The sequence below is a fragment of the Ambystoma mexicanum genome, chromosome 9, assembly GCF_040938575.1.
Source record: "Ambystoma mexicanum isolate Mex_15411 chromosome 9, UKY_AmexF1_1, whole genome shotgun sequence".
In the NCBI taxonomy this organism is placed as follows: Eukaryota; Metazoa; Chordata; class Amphibia; order Caudata; family Ambystomatidae; genus Ambystoma; species Ambystoma mexicanum.
The window spans coordinates 142,250,953-142,272,577 of NC_090931.1; the positions used below are offsets into that span (position 1 = coordinate 142,250,953).

General features: G+C 47.2%; 1 protein-coding gene across 1 annotated transcript in view; it reads right to left on the reverse strand.

Annotated features, from left to right (window-relative positions):
* The window catches only part of LOC138487766 (uncharacterized), a 263,072-nt gene that overhangs the window by 89,707 nt on the left and 151,740 nt on the right, over nt 1-21,625 (reverse strand). Inside the window, exons 7-8 of the mRNA XM_069614315.1 lie at nt 13,065-13,126; nt 1,254-1,464 (exon numbers count right to left, since the gene is read on the reverse strand). Of these exons, the coding sequence (XP_069470416.1) occupies nt 1,254-1,464; nt 13,065-13,126 (273 nt within the window). The remainder of the gene's footprint in view (nt 1-1,253; nt 1,465-13,064; nt 13,127-21,625) is intronic.

Sequence of the window (21,625 nt, forward strand, 5' to 3'; positions counted from 1 at the left end):
ACAACATCAGACAATACAAGATCGACACATTCAACACACAATATCAAACAGAATCACAATTACCCCTCCCCCCGCCCCCATCACATTTAGGAATAATGCATGCAGCCAATAACCATTAGCTGTACAATTCATTAAAAGAACCCCCAAATTCTAAGATAACGGACATCACGCTTCTGTTTCTTTAGCATTATCTTCTCATAGTCAGACAAGGTGCGAACATCATTCAGCCAATCAACTACCATGGGATTTTCCTTGATTTCCAGACTTTTAATATTTGTTTAGCCGCAACTACCAGTACTCTATTTATCCATTCCGTTCTTGCGCTAACCATAACTCCCCTCGCGAGAAAACCTTTTAAAAAAACGAATCATCTAAAATTTGGATATTGCAGATATCCGCAATAAATCAATGCACATTCAATATAGTACCCGTCTTGCAAGTAGAGATGTTTTTTGCTGAAGTGTGACAAAATAATTAACGAAACAACAATTATTTTCATACAGCAGAATTTTAAGAAGAAAGCACACGCACACCCTTAATCTGAGGCAGGCCATCATAGCTGCAAAGAAAAAATGCAAATAGGGTTCCCTCTCCCCCCAAATTACAACACTGGGGTAATCGCCAAGGGATGGAAGCAATGTTTTTCAAATGATGAATCCCCCCTTCTGAGACAGGTGTGTGCAGCAGGCATGATAATCCCCCTTCAACTTGCATCATAATGAACACATGATCCAAAAAAGTCATCAATTGATTAGTGTTTTACAATGTTGCCACTGTGGAATGCAGAGCTGCACTCAAGTTAAGTATGTTATCTTTTTGAAGCCGAGAACAAATGGTGGCAGGTCTGGTTATTGGTTTAAAGTCAAAGTCATGTCTTTTCATGTGTGTCTTTTCATTGTGAGGTAACTCAAAGGAGAAACTAAAAATGCAAATAAAGCAACCCAACAATCAAACAGATAGAAAAGAAAAATTGCTGGTGGTTAGAGAAAGGGGTTAAAGAAAAGAAAACCACGGGAATACTATCACTTTTCCATTTAAAACAAAATAAAGGGAAAAAAAGAAGTATGAAAAGTCAAGGCGAAAACAGACAGATATGATGGAACCAGATCGACAGTTTCTATATCAATAGCTAATATGCGCACAGAAAGATGGCTGCAAAAATCATTTGAGCTAAAATACCCATGCTCTTCACCTCCAGACACGGTTGGGAATGATTGCCTTTGCTAAATTGCCATTTGAAAATGAGAACTCACAACTTGCTGCGCCATGAGGGGCACAGTCTCCAGCACTAGGTCTTCGGTGATGTCATAAGCAGCAGTCTTCATTAAGTGTTGATCCACAAACTCCTTGAGCGTGGTTCGGATGGCATCAATCGATAGCTCCGTCAGGACTTCGGTCACCACTTCATCCAATAAGGACTCCGACTGCTGCTGTGCGATCACCGCGGAATCTGGGATGGGGAGACTTGGACGTGCAAAGGAGACAAAGAGCAAGACCGAGTTATTTCTTCGCCTAGCCGATGAATCACTTTTGCCACCCATCAAGACATTAATTAAAGCTGAGAAGTAGCTACACAAATCAATCTATTCAGGGACCCCCATGTTCACCTTTAAAATGCTTTTGAAGAATCACCAGGTTCAGTTGAGAAACACAACATATAGTGTTTAAATTACATTGGAGATAATTTTAAAGATAATCATTATTGTTGAAATAGCTAGGTACAAACGAATTATATGGTTACAGTCATATGGTACTGAAGCCCAGGACCAAACATTGAGACATTCAGGACATCGTGGATTTTTCATTTGTAATAACGAAATGTTTAGCTTTGTAGCTTTAGCACAAAGTTGCAAAATGCCATTACGCTGTGAATAGCGACTAAAACCTCAGCCCTATAAAACTCATGAAAAAGAACAATGTTTAGTGTGTTTTTACTCAGGCCTAATTTCATTGGACTAATTAGGATCTTAAACTGGAGGTAGTGAAGAGTTTAAGATAGGGCTCACATGAGATCATTGACCTGCCCCAGATACACTTAATCAATAATAACTGAGTATATGCAGGTGTTTTGGGGCCTATTGAGTCTGGCCCTGGCTGTTACCACCCTGTATAACCCTGAGAGACGGGTATTAGTGCTATTATGTTCTTTCTAGAGAGGAACGCCTGCTACCTTTTTTGTACTTTTGCAAGGAACTTGGGGTTGGTCACCCTAAGTTACCTGGTGGAACCCAGATGTGGACCCCTTGCTCACTGTGCTCAGAGAGGCAGAGCTCCACCTCACTGATGAGGACCGACTAGGCTGAAACATGTGTCTGAGGTTGCTGTTGGCACTCTTGTTCAAAGGAGGTTTGCCTGGCATTTCGGTGCTGGACTGCCCTTCTGGGCGGGACAAAGACTGGTATGCAAATAGATATTACTCCTTGGAAAAAACCACAGAACAGGTTATCATGCCATGTTCTTTCTAGAGAGGGGCACAGAGAGAGTAGTTTTCAAGTAGGCAGCGGCATTGCCTGAAGGCTGTTTACATGTGGGGAAAAGAGGGGCGGTGATCCTGAGAGGAGGTGGCACATACCATGTTCTTTCTAGAGAGAGGCGCCCGCTACCTTTTTTGTATTAAGGCCGGTGTGCTAGTAGCAATGGTTGAGTAAAATGATGAGCCATGGTAAATGAGCGACCAGTTGTTGTAGACCTGGTAGTGCAGTCATATACATGGATGTCAGAGCTCGATATGGAACCCTTCTTCCATTTTCATGGCAGGCCAGGGTCGGTGGTGAGTTGCCGTGGTATCTAGTCATATTAACGGTACATAAAACACTGAAGTCAAAAAACAGAAAACAAAAAGAATATTGTTAGTGAAAAATGTTGTCTGGAAGGATAGTTAAGGAAAAAACTTTATAAATGGCAAGCAGTAGGTTGGGGGCGCCCCCTGGAATCGTGGAAGGCGGGTCTCTCGCCCCCCTCTCGTCCCCCACAAAAACATGTATATTTATATTAATAACATGTTGAAAGAACGTTCATAGGACCGAAAATATAGAACTTGTAGTTTTCTCTGTGTTGTGATGTACTAAAAATCCACTAGATGGCAGCATATGATCAAAGAGAAACAAGGTTTTTCCGCGAATTGAAGTCGGAAAAGAAAGGCGATAGCAACTAGCATTCAAATCAGTGAACAAAGAGGAAAAAGTGAAATCGTCATTTTTTATAAACAATAAAGTTTCGTTCATTATTTTAAAAAGGGATTATTCCACAGATTTGTAGACCCATAACCAGTTGCAGTGAGGTTTGGAGGAGACATGGTAAAATTAGACCGATGAGGGTGGACAGCGTTAGAGACAGGGGTGGGGTCGCAGGGTCGGCCTTTAGCGGAGGCAGTGCCCCGGGCAGCAACAAACATTTCTTTTTGCCATGCAAAGGGATTGAGGGGGGGCAGGGGAGGGGTCCACATTTTCCAATAGGTTCCGATGTGAAAGCATCAGCGCCCCATTGTCATTATGCACCCGCTCCCGAGAGCGGAGCATTTAATTTCAATAGGGCGCCTTATCCCACCATGCCTGCTTGGGGGAGACCTTGAAAGACTCCCCCCACAACTAGCTGGTGTGGTGCTAATGGTGCCACAGGAGGTTGCACGGGCGTCCCTGCCCCCAAGGACAGCCCTTGAAGGGTGTGGCAGGACGAGGGCGGGAAGAGCGCGAGCCAGTGTAAGCAGCTCTCTCAGGAAACAGACATGGGGCCTCATTACGAGTATGGAGGCAGCCATGCCCTTATTAAGGGCATGGCTGACTCCATACCGGGTTCCAGGTCCAGGTTCCTTCAATGAGGAATTACCGGGCCATTCCAACCTTGGAGGACCCGGTAATTCCTCACTGAAAAAACCCATCCCCATTCCCATTGAGCCCCCCATGGGGATTGGGGAGGGAGGTAATAACGGGCCCGTTATTAGCCCCCTGGTTCCCTTGCGGGACCCGCTAAGGACGTTCTGAGCGGGTCCCGCAAGGGGACCTCGTAATAGGGCATCCCGTAATGAGCGGTGCCGGTCCCGTACCGGCACCGCTCATTCCGGGAGCGCCAGGGTCGTAATGAGGCCTATGGATTCGTTTTTTCCAGCCCATATTCAGATTGAGCTGATTGGCTCCCACCCCTCCTGCTAATATTTATTAAAGACAAGCAAAATCGATTGCCAATCAAAAGTGAGTGCATAGCAAGCTGGTGACGTGGTCTGACCTTTTAGAATAGCGTGCGCCTCCGCAGACAGGCGGCATTCAGCAGGCGAGTGGCATTGAAAGCCGCGAAGCCAAACAGGTCTTCCACTGCTGCCAGTCCGGGCTTAATCTGTCGGACGGAAGACCATGGTTTGATTTGCTGGAGAAGTTTACATTGATATTAATATTTGCAGGAGTGAGCTGAGAATTGCGCAGCAACCCTAGCAATACGGGTACAGGATATGGGGGAATCTTCAAAGAGGTTCAGAGAGGATCCATTTTTGGATCCAGATTAGAAGGGGTGATTCCTTGAAAAGGAGTATGGCTAAGTCTTATCTTGAGGGGGGAGTTTCATGAACGAGGCAGCCTTGAGCAGTTAAGTTCTGGAACGGTAGGACTTTAAAATGTTGACTGGAGCAGGTTCTTGGGTCAAGCTGGGTTCTATTTTCATGCTGAAGAATTGCAACACAAAGTTACAATACCCAAAATATCAGCAGCTCCGTATATAAATTCAATGGCATGATGTTCAAATCAAGCCTGGAGACATTCCACAACAAATGAGGAGATAACGAACCACAAGCACTACATTTGCTTTATTTGAGAATGCGATTGGCCGTAGCTGCATTGCAGACAAACATTCCAATGTTTCTGCTTTCTCTTTCCTCCTTTTAAACAGGACATTCTACACTCATCACATGGAGTGGTCTAATGCCAATAATGCACACTCCATGGGGGCCATTACCAGCTAGTAACAGCCCTTGGATCTATTAATAGCTGAGGGCCATTGCCACCCGGGCCGTTAGCATAGCTCAGGGAGAACGCCTTTGTCTTGGAAGCAAGAAAACTCAGAACAACACAGGTTCAAATCCCGGTCATGTGCTTAGAGATTGGTCTCTCGTATTAAGCGTGTTATAAAGAATTAATTAATTAATGCTGCATTTTTGCTTAGAGCTTTTTCTAAGAGAGGGTAAGAAAAGCATTCACTCTAAAATCTTTCAACCGGAGAATAGAACCTACCAAGTATCTTGGGGCGCCCGGATGGAAGACTGCCAATGTCTTCTTAACTGCCGTCATGGTTCCCTATACTGATTGGTGTGCCATGGTGGTGTGATATTGCCCTGAGGCGGGACGCTCCTCAGACCTGCACAGGACCCAGGGGAGAAAAGCGTTTTCAATCAAACGTGGATTTCTGACATTGCTGTAAACTGAGCTGCAAAGCCCCTAACCATGCATCCTGGTGGGGGCGGGTCAGGTTTCAAAATGTTGACGAATGTGGTCTGAGCAAGGAGAGCGGCTAGGGAGACCGAGTGTGGCGATGCATGGTGAAAGTCTGGGGACTAGGGTGTGTGTTGCAAGGGTAGCAATAGTTGTGTTAAATGGGATAAAGTAAACCAGAGGAAGGAGTGGGCACAGCCCAATTACTTAAAGTTCTATAATGATCATTTGATGACAAACTACCTTTAAAGCCATGTGCATTACTCACTGTGCTATCCACAACTCCGGCCCAGAATTCCTTCAAGATAAACTCACACGCTACCAACCCTCCAGGACACCCGCATCCGGCGCAGCTTTTCTCCTAGCTATCCACCAATATAACTGCACCAGACTGTGTGGATCCTCTTTCTCCGTCCAAGCTACCACTATCTGCAATACTCTGCCTCTCAACATCCACTGCATCGACAACCACCTTGCAGGCCCTCAAAACCTGTCCTTTTCCTTCCCCCTCTTATTCTATGCTTTGAGTGCTCTGCACACCCAAGTACAGGCCCAGGACCAACAAAACACCTGCACCTTCATACCACCGTGGATGCTAGGAGCATTCGCAGTGGCACACTATGATACACTCACCCCACTCCCTCCCCACAGACTATCATACACCCACCCCGTTCTGCCACCGCCTGCACCGCCAGCTCTTTAAAAGACACAAACCTGTAACCGCACTGCACCTAAATCTGATCGCACTTTGGATGGGGCCACTTAAAAGGGACAGTATGGAATGCTCGTCCAGACGGAGCGCTAAAGGCAGCAACAATAGTAGAACTAGTTGAATGGTGGACAGACATGGTCACACACTCAGTTGGATGGCCCTACCTAATTATCAAGGAGCTTACCCAAGCACTCTACACCTAGGCCACACAACAAGGCTTGCTGTCGAGAGCCTGTCGTGAGCCGTCTGAGCCTGGGCCAGGAATGCTGCCCAAAAATCTTGGGAATCTCCCCTGGGTCCCTACACATGTTCATCTTCTTATCTAGGTAAGACCTGTATCCTTGTGTTTCTTTTATGTGACCCCATCACACTTCTTTATCTGCTTTGAAACCTCAAAGCATAAACTATAAGTGTGGCTTCATTACCACGCTGCCCACCCCCACACCTCCGCTGCACTGCCTTTACTGTTGAACTTCCCCCAGTAGTCTACCTTTACTCTCAAGTACTGGAGTACTACCTCCCGGCATATGTCGTGGCAGAAATAAACATGGACAAACACATCCCTTGCCACATCCTCTGTCCTAGCACCTGTCTTACTATCTGACTTACATCTTACCTGCAATATCCTGCTACATGTGCATACAACCTTTGCTGCATTGTATGTATTTTGTAAATTACCACAATGCTATATACTTATAATAATTAGACCTAATTAATGGCTACACAATGTACTCATAACTCCAACTGTATGCCAGCCCACATGTCCCAGGAGTTGAATTACAGCTCACATGCTTGCCTCAGGTCACGCAGATTTTATAGTGCCTAATTCGTGTACCCAATTCGGTACATACCGCACTATGATTGTTTGACACTTAGCCTAGCAGGCCACCTCTATTCCATCATGCCTTACTAACTAATGTCTGCCTCCTGAACTACTGTGCCATAAACATTCAAATTCGGCGCCCAGCTCTCGCGCCAATATTTGCTTCTTAGCATTTAATCCACTGTATTGCCCGATACCTACATTTAGTATTTAGCCTCTGCTGTGCTTAGACCTCTGTATGTAGTATCTAGCCGATTGGTGTACCTTGACACTTGCATTCAGCATTAAGCTCATTGTTATGCCTAGACAGTTGTACTTAATATCTTGCTTTTTGGTGTACCTTGACACTTGCATTTAGCATTAAGCTCATTGTTATGCCTAGACAGTTGTACTTAATATCTTGCTTTTTGGTGTACCCTGACACTTGCATTTAGCATTAAGTTCATTTCTGTGCCTAGACAGTTGTATTTAGTATATAGCCTATTGCTGTGCCCTGACACTTGCATTTAGCATTAAGTTCATTGCTATGCCTAGACAGTTGTATTTAGTATCTAGCCTATTGCTGTGCCCTGACACTTGAATTTAGCATTAAGTTCAATGCTGTGCCTAGACAGTTGTATTGAGCATCTAGCCTATTGTTGTGCCCTGACACTAGCATTTAGCATTAAGTTCATTGCTTTGCCTAGACAGTTGTATTTAGTATCTAGCCTATTGTTGTGCCCTGACACTTGAATTTAGCATTAAGCTCACTGTTGTGTCTTTAACTCGTGCCATCTTACTCACTGCTTGTCATTGTGTGCCCATTTATGTCTGCCTTGCATGCACGTTCAGAACCTCTAGACACAAGACACACACGGTATAACTGCATTGTTTTTTTTAATACGTCCCATTGCGCCACCACAGCGACCAGACACTACCTAATCTAATCATTATGCCACCTGTGTCATGACATGTTGCTGCGCTCCACTACCAGCATCCTCCTCACACACCTTGTCATTACATGGCAAGTAGTCATTGCGCATTGTGCACCATCTGTCGGCACAGCTGAGATTCTCCACCACCACCCTAGTACATACCCCACCACTATGCTCCAAAACACATTACCATTGACTCACCTCTTCTCACCCCCGTCACACCGATGCACAACACTACAACTAACCCCCTTACTGACTGCTTTACCAAACGTATCTTAATGCACCTGCCTTGTGGCTTCAACACTTCGCAACTAAACCCACTCCTAATCAACCGTGCTCACTCCAACTTAGGAACGCCAGACCCAGATCCAGATTGCCTCACATACCTTGCACCCAGCGCAACACATTCCATCACCACACCTCTAGCCCACGGCCAACTACGCAAACTCTACCTGACCACCCTGTGACCACCCCTACTAAAGAATTAAAGGGAGCCCTCATCAATGCTAGGTCCCTCACTGCCCACGCTCTCGATATCACAGACCTCATCACCGTCCAAAACCTCGACTTCATCGCCATCACAGAAACATGGCTACATGCCGCCTCAGGCCCACTCCTGGCCTTCGCTACCCCAGATGGCTATTCCATCCTTAGAAATGATCGCCAATCCAACCTTTCCAAAGTGGGCGGTGTCGCATTTATACATAGGGACAACAACAATATGAGACTCATCCCCATTTTAGCTCTGCCGAATCTCTATCAGTTAAACTATCCCTATCACCGTCCAACACAGCAACACTACACCTTAAGTACAGACCACCAGGACTCCTCAACTCCTTCGCGGAGGATATTACATCCGTCCTCACTGACAACACCAAGCCCAACTCCCAAGTGCTACTACTGGGTGACATCAACCTTGGCCTATCAGATACTAAGGATCTCATGACCACCGAGGTTGCTGATATCATCTCTAACTTAGGTTTCCAGCAACGCATCCTCGAACCTACCCATAACAAGGGTAGAACACTCGATTGGATTGCAGACTTAAACTGCAACACATCGATAAGCTCCAACTCCGCCTGTGCTTGGTCCAACCATTACATCATCATCTTTCATATACCAGCCACCAAGCCCTCTCCCAAACCTAATATAGCTCCCTCTATTCCTACAAGGAAAAAAAAGGACATCACTAGGGACAAACTACTTCCCCTCATCCTACTTATTCTTAACAATTGTGCCGCACAGCACAACTACCCCACCGCCCTAGTGGACACCTTCAACCAAATACTGCTCATAGCCATAGACACTATAGCACCGCTCAAACTACGGAAAGCTAAACAACGAGCCCATTTCAATTCATGGTTTACGCCACAATTTAGAGCTCTGCGTAAAGTAAAATGTAAGGCCGAAGCGCTCTGGAGAAGTCTCCCTTGTGCAACTAACAAAGACAACCTCTTCATCGCATCCCTTAATTACAAGGAAGTGGTCTTACAAGCAAAAAAAGAGATATACAACCAGCGTATCTCGCAAGCTGAATCCAACACAAAGGAGTTATTTAAAATTCTCAAAGAATTAGAATCCCCGGCGCCCATCCTTGACACATATAGCAAAGACAATACATGGTACAATATCCAAAACTCCCTTTGTACCACCTCCCAAACTAAACTCCCTGCACCCAAGATGGCCACCACTGCCTTCACCCACACCCCATTTAGCTTTGCACCCCTCACTATCCCTGAGGTTGAAAAAATTATTAGCAATCTAAAACCCTCCAAGTGCCAAGGCAACTCCTGCCCTGCACCGATCATCAAGGAATCAGCTCATGACCTTGCCCCCTTCATTACCGCCTTCATAAATTCCTCATTTCAGTCTGGAATTGTCCCTAACAGTCTGAAGGACACTTGGGTCATCCCCTTGCTGAAAAAACCTACACTAGATCCAGCGATACCATCCAACAACAGACCCATCACTACGGTCCCGTTCTTTCTAAAAATATTAGATAGAGCAGCCTACCTACAGATACAGAAGTATATGGAAACTAACAACTTACTCGGCACAAGACAATCTGGCTTTAGACCGAAGCACTGGACAGAAACAGCCCTATTAGATCTCAAAACTCAAATTGAGGATCTAAAAGACAATGGCAAACTGGCCCTCCTTCGACTCTTGGACCTCTCAGCAGCTTTCGATTTGGTCAATCACCGAATCCTCTGCCATCACTTGAAAACAGATGCCCACTTTTCTGAAAAAGCGACTAATTGGATTAGCTCCTTCATGGACAACAGGCATACAAGAGTATTCTCCCCTATCTCATCGGCAGATCCAACTCCGGTCCCCTGTGGAGTCCCACAAGGCTCATGTGTATCCCCCACACTTTACAATGTATTTACCAAACCTTTGTTCGATGTGTTTGGTTATCTGGCTGTCACCTATACCAATTACGCTGATAACACCCAGATACTCATCACTATCACTGGTGACTACACCGTTGACTCTAAAGCTCTGAATGACATCTACCAAGTTGTCCAAGCTTGGATGGATCAACACAAGCTCTGTCTCAACGATGACAAGACAGAGCTCCTCATCCTTGGCACCCAACAAAGACTCAATAAGCTTGACCCCTCGTTTAACACCTTCAATATCGATGGCACCTCCACCAAAGTATCCAAAGAAACTTAAACCCTGGGAATCTACCTTGATTCTACACTCTCCCTTGATAGACAAACTAATGCGGTTGTCGCTGCCTCTGCTTACACATGTAAGCTGATCACAGCCTGCCGTCCATTCCTCTCGACTCAGAACTGCATTATTCTTGCTAGGACTTTGGTTATGTCCAAACTCAATTATTGTAATGCTCTTTATCAAGGTACCAACCAACGCAACCCCAACAAACTCCAGATCATTCAAAATAATGCTATCAGAGCAGCCCTCAACATTCCTAGATCTGCACACATCACTGAAACTAGGAAAAGTCTACACTGGCTCTCAGTTGCCCAAAGGATATCACTGAAATCCCTGGCCATTACTCACAAATGTGTTAACAAACAGGCCCCCATCTACCTAGCCTCACGGTTCTCCCAGTATATACCTACACAATCACTCAGATCTTCCCAAGCACAATGCCTAACGATCCCCAGATACAAACTACAGACAGCCGGAGGTGCTAGCTTCCCAGTCTTAGCTGCCAAAATCTGTAACACACTGCACTCACCATTAGAACCTTGCCATCTCCCACTGTATTCAAACACAAAGCCAAGCTATGGCTATATGCTACATTTGACCAATTGCCTTCACATGACATCTGATCTTCTCCACCTCTTCTATCTTTTTGTCAAACTACCTCCCGCCAATTTGCCTACCAAACTGCACTGTTATGTACATTACTGCGTTTACATATGCTATTTGATTGATGTAACCTTCTGTTCATGTGAATGTAATTGACTGATGTAACTCTTTTCATGTACCTGTTGTTCTAAGATATGCGCCCGGTTGCCTCCGGGCCTGGTGCGCTATACAAATAAATAAAATACAAATACAAATAGGTTTTCACTATGGGTAGAAGGTAAATGTGCCAGCTCGACTTAGGCTACTGGGCACAAAGCGCACTTTAATGGCTCTTGGGGGTAGGATTAGAAATGCAGTAAGACGCACTTAGATGGTTCTTTCTGCAGAGGATGTGAAACCATACCATTGATCCCCAGCTGAAGGTGGCAAGATCTATTTAATGCATTTACCTATTGGACTCAAGAATTCCACCAGCCAGTTTCTTCCAAATGTAGTATGCTAAGCCCACTAGAAAACGCACTTGAGCGTCCAGTCTGTCGCCATGAGAGACCTAAGAAAACGGACACAGCTGACACAATACGTCAGAGTCTAATGTATGTATAATCAGCACCACATCCGTGGACACCTGCCACAGGCACGGCTTCCCATCCATGCACTCTAGAATGCAGCTACAGCTACGACAAATCCAGTCCAGCAGCTTGCATTGCCATCCACACTGAAACCCCTTACGTGCCTCAACACCCCTGCCATTAATATACAGAGACAACCTACAACAATTTGGTCTAGCTGGGCACACATCGAATCTCTTGCACTAGCACTCTATTCTAAACCACCGACAGCATGTACCTGACCTCTGGGTTGCTAACCAGAGTCAAGGCAGCACCCTAAATCCTAACCCGGCAAAACCACTGACAGCACCTGCCTACGTGCCTGACCTCTTGGTTGCTTACCAGAGCCAAGGCAGCCTCCTAAGTCCTAACCCAGCAGAATGCACACACATATCTTAAAGTAAACTCCTAGGGCCAGATTCATGGAATTTTCTGCATGGTAAATAGGGACTTTGCACGCCAAACCGCAAGTAAAATACCATTTGTCGATTCATGGAATCGAATGTGCAGTACTTGTTCCTACTTTGCTGGAACTTCAGCAGGTTTGACACATCTTTGCGAGGAACCGAGTGCCTTGCGTGAGACACCACGCAAAGGGTGGGCGTGGCCTGCACAGAGGGCAGAGTAAGGGGTGGAACTCGGAAAATTAGAAAAAACAAGGCAAAATGTGGGCGTTATAATGGACAGCCCGCAGGCAGTCCATCGCATGCCGACAAATGCGTGGAACAAGACGTATTCATGGATTCGACCACGCAGCCTCTTGTCTGGGAAATGGACATGCAAAGCCCTCATCCTATCCACCACCGGAAGTCAAGCCTACAGACACGTGCACATAGGATTCACTGCACAGAGGAGATTGCATATTCGATTTAGGGATGCGTGTAGGCAGCCGGGGTTCTGAACTAATGTGTTCATGCCCAAAGAGCATGCAAAGGTAGCTGTTTCTGGCTGTTTATGCGTAATGTGGGGGTGTGTCTGGGGCGTTCCGGCCGCAACTTGCATATACAGTTACTTTGCGCGAACAATTCTATGAATATGCGAGCACGCACAATAACTTCTGTGCGTAGGCTCACGCAGAATCGTTCTCGTCACGTAGGCTTTGCGGGATCGCTGAGCACTTTTACATTAATCAGGCCCTTCGAATTTTCACATATATGGAATTTGGCTCCTAAGGGCGTTCCAACCACAAAGCACATTGAGGCCATACAAATGGGGAAATGGCGCTTTATAAATGACAAATACATTTATTTTATCACATTGTTTTATGCATAACAAAAAGTTAGATATATACTCATACTTGATACTCACTGAGGTAGTTTGTCTTTTGATTGTGCTTTGCTCGGGGATTTAAGCGGTGGCCTCTTTTCATGCTGAAAAAATGTACAGATAATTGTAAGAGGGGGAACCATGGCTTAGCGTGCAGAAACAATTCCAAACAATGAAGTGTTTTTGACCAAATCATAATCTGTAATCATATTATACAGTTAAAAAAAAGTGTCTGAACATTGGAGGTTGGATAATGACATCTGCAGACGTGTCCCTCATAAAAGACGTTTATTAATATTCTCTGCAGAGAACAGACATGTGCATGTGCTAGAAACATGCACATAGTTTGTTTTCCCATAATGTTGTTGAATGCATGGTTTTTGATGCCATCAGTCATTTTGTGTCCATCAGTGTACTATTGTGTCTCCATGCCTGCTTGAGTATGTGTGCAACAGATTGTGCTTGTATATTTACTACTTTAAAAACAAACTGTAGCATAGTCAAACTTCGGTTGCCCAAAGTGTTCTTTTTTAGTTCCTTTTCTTAAAATTAATTTGAAAAATGTGTTTTAATTTGGAAATTTCATTTAAGATCATCACATGGCAGGGGCCTCACCGTCTTTTCTTCCAGTTTTGAATTTTTAGGAAAAGGCGTTTTTCTTGAAGGAAATAGTTGTTCCACCTGGCATATTGCTAGAATTGGCATACATATCCCAGCATGCAATGCACTGTTGGGTGAAAAGTCAGAACTGGCTAAAGGAATATATGGTGCTAGTTGCCTCAATCAATGTTCGTTTCTTTAGAACAACATTTAGACAACGTGTTCCTGTTAAATTGGTAGGTTTTAGGGTTATTTGAAACAGCTTAATTTGTAAATGTCGTTGCTGTGTGCACTAGTTCACCACGATGCCTGGGTGAAAATAGCAGTCAAACTACTTCCCGTCATCATAGACACAATACGTCTGGCCTAGCTTTTCCGCCAACACACTTCCGCTTCTGGGATTTGGAGTTGAATACCTCTCATTGTAAACAGCAGTCAGCATGCAGAGTGTTGGTTTTAAAGCAGGACTTGCTGAAGGTGGCCTTCAGGAAATGTTCCCCATGGCTTTGCCAAAACGGCAGCCATGATGCAGTGGTGAAATCTGGTGAAAGTGCTGCACCAATATGTCTGGAAAAGTATTGGTATGCAACTGAGCCTTGAATAGCACGATTTCTACCCTTTTCTCAGACTCTTGGCGCTTCAGAACCTGCAAGACAATGGTTTGGGTGCTGGAAGTTAATGGGATTGAAGGGAGCAGGGCATGGTGGCAGTTCCTGTTGTGTTGCCACATGCAGATTGGGAGGAACCTGGCTTTTGGTGCATGTAGGCTTCTGGGTGATTATGACATGCTGCTCTATGCGACCAGGCTAGGTATACCGTGGGGTATGCGTATTTGGTTTTAGTTTGTGGGGCTAACTCTATGGTTACATTAATGTATATGTACTTGTGGTAGCAGTCATGTCTGTGTGGCATAGAATAGTGTGGTGGGTGGGTAAATATCTTTTGTATATAGTGCGGGTGTATGGTGACCAAGCGGGGTTCATGCATGCAGGACATGTGTTCTGAGGCAACGGTCATGCTGTTTGGCATCAAGCGCTTCAGTCTTGTGGTGATGTGAAGAGATTGCTAGTGTGGCAGGCTGGAAGATTAGTTTGTTGTTAGTATTAAATACAGCACAATTTAAAAGTTGTAACACAACTTTTCAAATCATAACATTCTACACCCAGGTTCATCAAAGTTCACAAGTGAAACACTATTGCCCTATCTTAATTAGGGTTTGAAAAGACTCAATGACATCTGACATCCAGCCTCTGACCCCTGTGTCATCCTGCTAGCCTGCTGAGCTCCCCGCTAGGCCTGTCTCTGCTGCTCTTACTCCTGCTTCCACTGGAGACACATACAGGTAGTTGCTCCTTTACTCTTAGTTTGTAAGGTGCCCAGAGTAAAAACGTTTCCTTTGCACCATGATATGTGTATTTATTACATACGGGAACAGATGAAGGATAGTATTTAAGAAGGTGGGGTTAGGGGCGCACCATAACACTTAGCTCCTACTCCTGGTGCCCTCCACTAAGGGTGCATAAGGGGTGCAAAAGCATTCAATGCATGCACACATACAGGGCATCCTTCAACATAATAGTGAGGGGAGCGGCTTCCTAAGTGAAAGCATATGCACAGGTGTTGCGTGGCACGGTGCACCGTGGTGCCTGCATTTGAATAGGTCACGCAAGATCAGAAAGGCAGACCACGCTCTCTCCTGCCTCTGAACAAAGAGGTTGAGCAATGAGCAGGTCAGAAAGATTGGTACATTTATGTCACATGATAACTTCTTCAAACACGGGTGGTCTGGGGAGAAAAAAAAAGAATAGTCCCCAGTCCCAGGAAAATATGCTGCACAATAGCAAATTGGGTTTTGCTGCTTTTCACTAAGACCTGAGGGACATATTTGGTAAAATGTGTGGCGAATGGTGCATTTCCAAGCACATTGGGTTACTAACATCAGGGCTGGTCTTACAGCATATTGCACCCCGGGCAAGAAGCATCGTTGGCCTGGTCCAGGTCATCATCCCACTGCAAACATAAATGTGGACTGGCCTGGTCACCGGCCTCCCTACTGAACCACGGCCCCTGGGTTTTGAAGGTGGTATTTGGGCTGTAATGTTGGCAACAACAAGAGTTTCCTGGCATGTGCCACTCGTAATGGCATATTGATGTAACAATGAAAGATTTGTAGTGCCTCTTCTCCTTGCACCATTGTGGCAGGCGCTCAACAGAAGGGGGTGTGCGACTTGTGCACTCTCCAGGGAGGTTCAATGATACAGCTCGTTTAAGGCGACCTGTCATCGTCCCAGGCACGCAGAGCCTGCAGTGCCCCCAAGGAGACAGCACTGAGGCTGGGCTTGTGATGTACTCAACCCACCACTTCTGCGGCTTCAGAATATAACAACCTCAGCAATGAATGCTAAACCTTCACCAGCCACGCACACGCATGCCTGGCTGCACCCAGTGAACTATCTGCTTGTCTTCCAACAAGGATGCAGTTGTCAGGCAAATGCATCAGGGAGGGATAGTGCGCCATGTGGGAAGATCAGAGGGGATGTTGATTGTTTATACCTCCCAGTGGCAGAGCCAGGGTAGGGACAGAAGGGTGGCTGCCCTACCCCACACCCCCAGGGTCACTCCTGGTGCACAGTGCGCCCCCCAGCCTCCCACTGGCACCATATTATCTGCACCCCAGGCACCAAAAGCTGCCTCTGCTACAGAGCACCTTTTTGTAATTGGAATTGTTTATCTGTAAAGCCCTTATACACAAGTGAAGTGCTTCAAGGCGAGAAGGGAACAAGGGAATACAGAGTCATTCTTAGGCTTGAAGTTTCTGAAAGATCTAACAAAAATGACTATCAAACTAGGCTTAACGGCATTACTACTAATGAAATGCTTGACTGGAAGGGAGGCGAGAAGGGGTCGGGAGAGGGAGAAGAGCATACAATCTTTAAACTACCGTATTAGGCCAACAACTTTTCAGATAGTCAAGTGCGTGACAGAGAGTGGGGTCACACTGGGGTAGGGGGAAGAAGGAGAGGGCATACAAGAACAAAAAACTACTGTACTAGGCCTGGCGAACCAGTCCTAGTACATTCTAGGTAACGTAAGTGTGCAGACAAGAGGTGAAAGGGAGGGGGAAGGGAAGAAGTGCACCCAGCCCATCAGAGCCCTGGTTAAGTGCAGAGAGGTGACCCTGCTCATGGAATTAATTCAAAAGAGCAGAAGTGGTGAGCAGAGTGCAGAGGCCTGTGGACAAATGCAAGTACTGGCGCAGGAGCCTGACACCATTGTGGCTCTGGAGGTGCACCAGGCGACCAGTCAGTAAACGGAGCAGAGTTAGGGAGAGAGGGAGGAGGGAAATAGACAAGAATAGAGAGGGGGTTTCCGGAACTTAAGGTGCTCCAGCTCAAGATGGAGAGAGGCAGGGAGGCTGTTCCAGAGGGAGGCACCTGCAGTGGATCAAGATCTACCCCCACATCTCTGTTTTGAATATTGGCTCACCCGCAAGGAGTTGGAGGACGAGCAGAGGACTCTAGAAGGAGAGTATTTAGAGAGAGAGAGAGTTGTAGATAATGTGGGCCCCGGCCCAGAAAGCCTTATGGACTATGCAGATGATCTTGAACTTGTTCCTTGCAGCCCCGGGAGCCAGTGGGGGGATTTCCGCACCACAGAGATTGAATCCCTGGGCTTGAGGCCAAGGATAAGTCTTGCGATTCTGTTCTGCAAGAGTTGTAGAGGTCGGAGAGTAGAAGTAGGAAGATTGAGAAAGAGACTGTTGCAGTAGTCCTGTTTAGAAAGAACCAGGGCTCTGGAGACAGTAAGCCTCTGGGGGGAAGTGAGAAAAAGGTAGAATACCGCTGACAAGGTGCAGCTAGTAGTGGGATTTTTGTAGAGATGTCCGAGATGTGAGAGGAGAAGGAGTGGAGTCAAAGATGACATCTAGATTTTTTTGCCTCACTAGTGGGTGAGGGTGCAGGGCCATGGGAGGCCTGCCAGAGTGAAAGTGGGAGCAGAGGTCCCAATGAGGACGACCTCTGTCTTGCTGGCATTGAGGCAGAGATGGTTTGCAGCACACCAAGACTGAATTGCGGACAGACAGTCAGGAATAAGTGAGGAGGAGGAGGCCGTTGGTAGCCTGAAAGAGAGCTGTGTGTCATCCACATAACACTGAAAGTTGCAGGTGAAGGCAGAGATCCTGTGTGCCAGAGGCACCATGTAGACATTGAAGAACCAGAGGGATATGTTAGATCCCTGAGGGACACCACAAGTAGAGAGCGGGATAGCGGGAAGGGCGGTCAGAGAGAAAGGAAGCAAGCAACGCCAGGGCCTGATCTGTGATCAGCAGGGTGTCATGGAGACGGGATATCAGGATGTTTTGGTTTACTGTGTTGAAAGCAGAATGGAGGTCAAGCAGCGTGAGGACAGAAGGAGAGTTAGAGTCGAGATTTGAGAGCAGGTCTTCAAGGGTGTTCAGGAGAGCAGTTTCAGTGCCTCTGGATGCTCTCAAGCCAGACTGAAGGTCATGGAGACAACCAACAGATTCAGTGTGGAGGGTAAGCGGAGAGATAGCCAACTTCTCCAGGAGTTTTCCCAGGAAGGGAGTGATAGAGATTGGTCGGTAGTTTGCCAGAATTGAATGGCCAGCGGAAGGCTTTTTGAGCAGAGGGTGCACAGGAGAGGGTTTGAGAAAAGTGAGGAAAACTCCAGTGGCAAAGGAGAGGTTACAGAGGTCTGCCATGCCTGGAGCGAGCGAGTCAATGTTGTCCTTCATGGTTTTGTATGGGCAGGGGGGCACCTGCTCATTTGCAGGTTTGCAGTATGCCCTTTTGTAGTGCGCTGATTTTTTTTAACAGCGTTCAGATTATGTTCCAAACTACTATTTCCCATTTGAATGTTCCAGCTCCGTGCCAGCCATGGAAAAAAAACACACTATTTTCCAGGTTGCTACTCTTCACCCTTGGGGCTGCCAAGAAACCCATCAGATGGCACAGTTCTTTCACGGAACAAGGGATGGCACAAGAAAACATAGAACGAAGGCTGGGCACCTTTAAGATCTTTGCTGGGTATTTTGCAAGTCGTTCAGTTTTGGCATTGTGCATTTGCATGAGTTCACCCTCTCTACCAGGAACTTTCCTATTAATATGCAGGGGGCTTTAAGTCAGTTTTCCTGGTGCAAGAATTCTTCAGTGCATAACTCCTCTCAGGGGTGGTATTTAACACTACCCTATCACCGGCTCAGGTACAACCGGGGCCCGGAGCTATATATGCAGTCAGCCACGCAACACAATGACTGCAGGCCTCTCCGTTAGTGGGTGAATAACTGCTGAGCAGCAATTCGTTCAGCCCTTTCATTGACATTCGGCACATGACTACACTGGCACGTACGGTGTCCGGGTGTAGTCACAAGAATCCTTGCCAAGGGTAACCGATAACAAAACTATAACGGCACCTCGACAGGCATGTTAACATTTTAGTCCATGAGCAGCTAGCCGTCTTCTCTCGCTCAACCCCTATGCTTTCCTTGGTAGTCTCTCACCCTGCTTTTGCCGGTGGCCTACTCCCGGCTGACGTCAGGCTGTTCTTGCACCCTCCCTCCCGGGAAGAAGACATTTTCTGTGTCAGAATCCCAGGGAACCACATCTCTGAAGCACTGCTGATCCTCGTCCCCTTCTCCAGCTTCCTCTCTTACTACTTCTTCTGTGAGTGCTGCTATCTTCATGAGAGCACCGTTGTTCTTCTTCCTCCACTGATCTTGTGACCATGCCTCCTCCCTCACCGGCCATGGGGCTCTGCATGTCACGGCATAGTGCCCCCCATAATGGCACCTCCTGCCTTGCCGAGGCTGGACATACTCTCGGGTGCAGCAACATCCCTCTGTAATGGTCACACTGATGGTCGGGTCTCTCTTTCTTCGTCGACCTCTACAACACACTGGCTTCCTCTTTCTTTCAATTGGATCTCCTCTAGCCCTGTGCGCGTATCCCCTGCACCTCCGTTATATGCAACCCTTGCTGCCCCTTCATGGCCCCCTCCATGTGCACTGATCTCACCTCCTCAAACTAGTGGACCCATCCCAGTTCCAAGATCTTCACCAGTGGGATCCAAGGCTCGCTTAGAATGTGCGTGCGCAGCATGTTCGATAGACACCGCTGCATCACCTAGCCACGCAGCTCGCCCTCCTCATCGGAGAAAGCACACGTTGCTGCCAGCTGACACAGCCGGGTGACAAACCTATCAATACTCTCATCTGGCTCCTCGGCCGACTGCCGAAGTTGAAATCTTTCGTAGTCAATATTTACTATCCGGGTGAAATACTCCACGAGTGCTCTCCCAGCATCCTGGTAAGACCGATCCCTGGGCATCAAGGTTTTATAAAGTTTGTAGACGCCACTCCCCGTGTAAAACAACTACAAAGTCTTTTTCTTCCGATCATTCGTTAACTCTGTTGCCTTGAAAAACATTTTGAGCCTCGCTATCCAGTGGGTCCTGGCTGTATCTAGTAATGGCTGAGTTCTATAGATGGCAAACTCAGAGACCGGGTTTCTATGAAACTGAAGCTCCTACCAGATCATGGCATGGCACTTGGGTAGTGTCTGGGCCTGGTGTGGTGAACATGGCTCTTTGGACGTCACCCAGGCTCCTGTTCCCTCTGAACCTGGGGTCTTGATCCATCTTCAGGCAGCTGGGGGTGCCCCGGGGGGCTTTCTAGCCTGACCGCATGAGCTCTCTCAGTGGCGAGAGCCATTATCAGGGGTTTATGCCAGGGTTGGGATGTGGTGTCGTGGAGTCAGCTACCAGTGTTCTCTCACCCAGGATGGAGTTGTTCGGCCAATGGTGTGGCAGCGGAGTGGGCTGCACCATTTGCCCTCTCCCCGAGCCAGTAGTTGATGGCACCTGAAATGGTGGCAGTGTGGGGTGCACCCCCTGCTCTCTCCCCCCAGGCAGGAGTTATTGTCCAAACCCCAGGCAGGACTTACTTGTGGTGGGTGGGGGGGGTATCCTCTTACTTTACCAGGCAAATGCCCAGGGCCCCCCCAGGCGGGAGTGTGAGGCAGGCTGAACCTTCAGGCTCACCCCAGGCAGGAGCCTAATGATTTAAATCAGAGGAAGCTTCGGGCCGCAGCTCAGGGCTCTTACACCCAGGCGGGAGTGTAAGTAACTGCTGTGCTGGCCCAGGCCGTGGGCACACCTTCACCAGGCAGGAAGCTCTGCCAGCACCGGCGTGAGCTGCGCAAACTCCCTCTCCCCGGTGGGAGTATCTATACACTCTTCCCCTCTCCTCGGTCGCCAGGGCTGCACCTGTTGTGGGCTCCCCCAGGTGGGAGGGAATGGGGCAACGGTCCGGGCTGTGCCCATGTCTTGTTCCCCAGGTAGGACTGGACCTCACAGTACCAGCAGTGGGTGCTGCGCCACATTCCCTTTCCCGCTCCAGCAGGGTCAAATGCTAGGGCCATAGCAGAGACGTGCGCGTGCAGCTGCAGGCCGCAGCATCCAAGCTCCCCAGCAGGGAACACCAAAATGCGCATGCCAAGGATGTAGGCAGCAGCACTGAGTTCCCCGACCCTCGTTGCCAGTTGTTACGGGCTCTGGGACCGCCGGGGCCCGGAGCTATATATGCAGTCAGCCACACAACCCAATGACAGCAGGCCACACCATTTAGTGGGTGAATAACTGCTGAGCGGCAATCCGCTCAGCCCTTTTATTGAAAATCGCCACCCAACACGCAGCCCTGAGTGACATGCTGGGAGCATCAGCACGTACACACGTGACCACCCTGGCACCTATGGTGTCGTGTGTAATCACAACTCCATCCATATGAAAACCTGCATCTTTCACACACTGTAACATGATGTTTAATTGAACGGCTCAAACAGAAACGGAACAACCATTTTGTGGGAATTGACGGGACACTCTTACAGGGCCGTTTAGAACAGCTTGTGGCATTGAGCTGCTGTGTGATGCTTTCAATGCACACCATCCAATGCCGGTCTTTGCATCAGGTCGTGCATTTTTGAAAT